This window comes from Anomaloglossus baeobatrachus, chromosome 3 (assembly GCF_048569485.1).
Source record: "Anomaloglossus baeobatrachus isolate aAnoBae1 chromosome 3, aAnoBae1.hap1, whole genome shotgun sequence".
Classification (NCBI taxonomy): domain Eukaryota; kingdom Metazoa; phylum Chordata; class Amphibia; order Anura; family Aromobatidae; genus Anomaloglossus; species Anomaloglossus baeobatrachus.
The window spans coordinates 3,629,504-3,634,960 of record NC_134355.1 but is presented as its reverse complement, the minus strand read 5'-3'; the positions used below and the strand labels follow the sequence as shown (position 1 = coordinate 3,634,960).

The 5,457-nt window shown below is 54.4% G+C and overlaps 1 protein-coding gene across 2 annotated transcripts in view; it reads right to left on the bottom strand.

Annotated features, from left to right (window-relative positions):
* Positions 1-402: 402 nt before the first annotated feature.
* POLR1C (RNA polymerase I and III subunit C) overlaps positions 403-5,457 on the bottom strand; it is a 321,201-nt gene continuing 316,146 nt past the window's right edge. The window contains exons 2-9 of one of the 2 annotated variants that reach the window (XM_075338956.1): positions 5,381-5,452; positions 4,691-4,798; positions 4,493-4,625; positions 4,005-4,124; positions 3,785-3,940; positions 3,561-3,710; positions 3,369-3,485; positions 403-1,136 (exon numbers count right to left, since the gene is read on the bottom strand). In XM_075338956.1, the coding sequence (XP_075195071.1) occupies positions 1,018-1,136; positions 3,369-3,485; positions 3,561-3,710; positions 3,785-3,940; positions 4,005-4,124; positions 4,493-4,625; positions 4,691-4,798; positions 5,381-5,452 (975 nt within the window). In that variant the 3' untranslated portion in view covers positions 403-1,017. The remainder of the gene's footprint in view (positions 1,137-3,368; positions 3,486-3,560; positions 3,711-3,784; positions 3,941-4,004; positions 4,125-4,492; positions 4,626-4,690; positions 4,799-5,380; positions 5,453-5,457) is intronic. The other variant, XM_075338957.1, reaches the window with a different exon arrangement.

Sequence of the window (5,457 nt, the reverse complement as noted above, 5' to 3'; positions counted from 1 at the left end):
AACCAACTTCAGCCCCGAATAAGAAACCAACTTCAGTCCCGAATAAGAAACCAACTTCAGTCCCGAATAAGAAACCAACTTCAGTCCCGAATAAGAAACCAACTTCAGCATCATCAAAAAGTTGACATTTGAAATGACGTTAGCTTTGTGCCGTCTGTGATCTGCTATTTTTATACAAAAGTAAACAACTGAATGCACATCCTCAGAGCCGGGGAGGCCAGAATATGTGCCAGGGGTTGTATAAATTACAGCAGTTGTTGCAACACAGGACAACCCCGGAGCCAGGGTACGGCCGCAATCATCGGCACGAGCTGCATGTTTGTTCCCGGACCACCGCAGCCATCTGGTATCAATACTGTGGGATATTACTCTCCACTAAGGAAGGCCTCATTGTGAATCACAGTTTCTCTTTTTAATTACACAGACGTTTGGGGGTTTTTGTGTAAGAAAACTATATTTATGTAAATGAAGATAACTATAACATAAAAGTAACCTCAGAGCTATGAGTGCCGCTCTGGAGGAGATCGGAGTGCAGCTCAAGAGGATGACAGACGCCTAGAAGCCAGCACAGGACACTGAGATGACACTTGTGCTGTACACCATCACACGTTCCTGGCAAATAGATGGGGACTGTAGTAACAACACAACGGAGAGAAGCCCGCGTCCTCCTCCTAGGAGTCTCCGAAGGAGTAGCCTCTCAGCCCTCAGTCCAAGCCCACATCCTCCTCCTAGGAGTCTCCGACGGAGCCCGCGTCCTCCTCCTAGGAGTCTCCGAAGGAGTAGCCTCTCAGCCCTCAGTCCAAGCCCACATCCTCCTCCTAGGAGTCTCCCGCGGAGCCCGCGTCCTCCTCCTAGGAGTCTCCCGCGGAGCCCGCGTCCTCCTCCTAGGAGTCTCCCGCGGAGCCCGCGTCCTCCTCCTAGGAGTCTCCGAAGGAGTAGCCTCTCAGCCCTCAGTCCAAGCCCGTGTCCTCCTTCTAGGAGTCTCCGATAGCTTGCATCCTTCTAGAGAGCAGCGCCTCAGTCCAAGCTGGCGGAGTCCAGCTCATCCAAGAAGCGGCGACATTTCCCCATCAGAACTTTTATGGCCTCTGTGAGCAGCGTGTCTGGAGCCAGGATCCCCGTTGATTCTATAGAAACTAAAGACATAAAGGTCAGAATTATACAGAGGACGTGGTCTGTGTCTGGGCCCATGCCTGCAGGTGGCACCGGACTACCAGGCCGCTGTCTATGCCTTCGTTTTCTACGTGTGTAGCCATCCACCACTTTCATGTGCCATCATTTGACCCAGGCACGTACAGGGTCGGGGCGGTGGAGGTACACACTTTACACAGATTTTGACTGATTTTAACTTTACAAATTAAAATCTGAAAATGATTTACCATAATGTAGCAATAGAAAAAGAACCCGCAGGACATTTATATACACATGCTCCAGAAAGACCCCCGGCCCGCATCCCTTCCTGTATCCCCACCCCCACAGTCAGAAGGGGAGAGGGCATTAATAGGGGCAATATTACAGGGACGATGCTGCTGTCAGGGCCACACACGAGTCGCTCGTCTCCCCTCACCCTCCCCACAGCGGAGCCTCCGTGCAGGGCGTGTTACGTCCTTATCTTCAGGCTGCACATACAATCTGCATGATGAACGCTCTGTAGGAACATCCATCTTGCACAGCCTAGACGGGTCCACCAGGGTCTTCTCTGCAGTTTCCTTGATACTATTGGGTTGCTTCCATCTTTAAGGTCTGTCCTTCTCCAGTGATTTCTCTCTGTGTGAGGTGTAGATGAGGCACAGCTTGGTGATCTTTGCTTCCAGTGACCTGTCTGGCTTGATTGGTTCCAGACTTGCTTCTTGATCTTCTTGCCATCCATGGTATTGATAACTTCCTTCTCCAACACCACATTTTGAAGGCGCTGATTCTTCTGTCTTGTTTCTTTATTGTCTAAGTTTCACGTCCATATGTGACTACAGAGACTATGTACGAATTGTGTCTTCATCACAAGTGGAATGTTCCTGGATTTGAGGACCTTCTCCAGTGACTTCATTGTTGATTTGACTATAGCTGTTCTTCTATTGACGTCCGGTGTCGTTGCTGCATCTTGAGTGATCATTGATCTGAGGAGGTTGAAGTCCTTTACAAGTTCCAGTTGGTCACTGTCCATCTCACATGTCCTGGTCGTACCTGGCAGTGGTCTATATGGTTCTCTTTGCATTGAGTAGGAGTCCCATGTTTGAGCTTTCCATCTTGACCTCAATAATACGTCCTTCATTCCATCTGCACTTGTTGCTATTGGTGTTGTATTTTCTACGCATTTAAGATTGTTGAATTCGTCCAGCAATTTTGATTCCTTCCTTTTCGGCAAGTCCAGCCTTCCTGACAATAGCTTCTGCATTTAAAGAGAAATGATGGCCGGACGCCGCATTGTCTGACGCCTCGCTCTATGAACCATGCCGGGTCACCGTGTGCCATTTGGACTATGGCTTCTTGGTGGATGTAAAGGCTGATCAGATGCTTCAGACCCAGGTCCTTCATGGTTCCTAAGTGTCTGGTGATCACAGAGGAAGGCTTGCTGTAGTTGATGAGGCAGAGATCGATCTCCTTGTTCTACTCGTTGGCTTTTCCATCATCCGTCTAATGTCAGCAGTTCTGCCTCTTGTTCCTCGGCCTTTTCTGGCTCCTGCTTGTTCCTCTGGCCGCTCGGTGTCACAGTAAGGCTGGAGCCGTCTCTGTAGGATCTTCAGTGGTCTTTTGCTGGTGTGAGGTATGAGCGCAATAGTCCGATAGTTTCCACAGTCGGTAGCGTCTATAGTCTTCGGAATGGGAATATGCGCCGATCTTGTCCAGTCCTCACCGGTGAGTGATAACATTAGCTGCGTCTTCAGAAGACTATTACTTCTATTATAATATGGTCACATCCAGGGGCTTTGTTTCTTAACAGAAGACGCTTTATCACAGCAACAACTTCATCTTGTAAGATGTCCGCCTCTATCTTGGTCAGTCTGAGTCGTTCTTGTAGAGGGCTTCATGTTTTCTTTCCATCTTTCCTTCGCAGATGATATGTGCGGGGGGAGGGGAAATATGCGGGGGTTTCTGACCTTATATTAGGGTGGGCTCTTACCTTTCCTCAGCATTATACATATCACTGTGGTTCCTGCAGCAGCAGTAACATGTATGGGGCCACAATACAGGGGCCCCGGACTAACCTCCCAGTGCACCAAGGCATTTAAGGTGTTAACTAGTGCAGGCGCTATGGACAGCGGAGCACCATGTCATCACACAACTCCGGTGCTGTCCATGTAGTATTACACTGCAGACTAGGCAGGGGTTAAGTCATGGGGCCACAGTGCGGGGCCCGGCCGCACACTTACATATGAAGTGGTCTCGCACTCGTCCCATCTTCACCAGGTTCTTCAGGTCATCATGGCGGAAGATCTCTCGGCTGCCCGTGTCAATCCGCGCATTCTCCACCCGAGCCGCCTTCTTACCTGGAGGAGAGGAGGGGATAATGGTGGACGTGCGGAGAGAGCCGTCGGGTCATGACTACCCACCATGACACTAACCTTTGACAATGTCCACTTCGATGACACCGGGGGAGAAACATCTCTGCAGTCTCTCCGCCAGCTCTCCCTCCACAGGGCACAGCAGCGAGATCTCCGGCAGGAGGCGGTAACTGGCCGTAGCCACCGGTGAGAACTTGGCATGATCCTTCCCTGTGCAGAACAGAAGCATCATGTGTCAGTGCGGCTCCTGGGGAGGGGTGGTGGTCACATACCGGATCACTCACCGATGCCCTTCACACAGTGCATGACCACATGGATCTCCTGTCCAGGCCGAAGCTGGGCGATCAGGATATCGGGGTGCACGGGGCGCGGGGGGTCAGACTCCGGGAACAGGTCGGCCTGGTTACCCTGGGGCAGCCACTTCATGTGACTGGTGTACACTGCGGGAGAAGGGGTGTTAGCGGCAGCAGACTGGAGCGCAGGGGACGCCCCCACATCACCCACCTCTGTGGTCGCGGTACAGCTCATTGGGGTCAGAGGAATCCTTGGAGGCACGAAGGTTCCGGGAGCAGCGGACGCTCAGCTCAAACTGCAGGGTGTCAATGTCTGTGCCCTCAGCGTCTCCTGTGGGGAGAGGAGGCCATGGACGCTAGAGCGGAGATAAGTGGGGGAGAGGAGGCCACGGATGCTAGAGGAGTCCACAGACACTAAAAGGAAAATAACCGGGGGAGGGGCGGGGGGGTGAGAGACCACAGATGCTAGAGGGGAAATAAGGATGGGGGGAGGAGGCCACAGACACTAGAGAGATAAGGGGGCGGGGGGAGAAGAGGAGGCCACAGATGCTAGAGCGGAGTTAAGGGGAAGAAAGGGGGAAGAGACCCCCCAGAGGGAAGGGGGGGCAGGCGCAGATGCCACAGAAGAAAGGGAGAGTGGACACCACGGGGGGGGCTCCGAAAACCACAGGGTGCAGGTGCACCGGGGTCTGCAGCTACCTGAGTTCTGGTACTCGAACAGTCGAGGGTCGGCGCGGATGGGGATGAGCCCCAGGCGGTGGGCAAGGATCTCATCTTGGATGATGGACGTGTTCTTATATACATAGACCTTCTCCACAGCCATGGTGGGCACCTGGGGGAGGGGCTCTGTCAGTCACATGACCACAGAATGGACACGCCCATGTGTCAGGGACAAACCTCTGCCAGCAGGATGCGTCTGAATGCGTTTGCCAAGGCGGCATCGATCCCAACCATATCGAACTCCAGAACATCGTCCTCCATCCTGACCACATCCACCCGGAACCGCTGAGAACAGGTAGACGTTACAAGGGCAGCAAAAGTATGTGACCCCGAGAGCGGACCCCTACACCGCCGCCACCACAGCCAGCCCCCCGCCGCAACCACAGCCAGACCTCCTAACCCATCACAGCCAGACCCCTTCCCCTGCCTCAATCACAGCCACGCCCCCGGGCACCAGACCCCTCCCCTGCCTCAATCACAGCCACGCCCCCGGGCACCAGACCCCTCCCCTGCCTCAATCACAGCCACAGCCATGCCCCCGGGCACCAGACCCCTCCCCTGCCTCAATCACAGCCAGGCCCCCGGGCACCAGACCCCTCCCCTGCCTCAATCACAGCCAGGCCCCCGGGCACCAGACCCCTCCCCTACCTCAATCACAGCCAGGCCCCCGGGCACCAGACCCCTCCCCTACCTCAATCACAGCCACGCCCCTGGGCACCAGACCCCTTCCCTACCTCAATCACAGCCACGCCCCTGGGCACCAGACCCCTCCCCTACCTCAATCACAGCCACGCCCCTGGGCACCAGACCCCTCCCCAACCTCAATCACAGCCACGCCCCCAGCACCGTCCCTCCCCCATCGCTCACCTGCTCAAACTTGGCCAGGTCCCAGCTGTCCTCATAGCCGGGGTAATTCCCAGGAAAGTCCGTGCTGTGAACCTGCG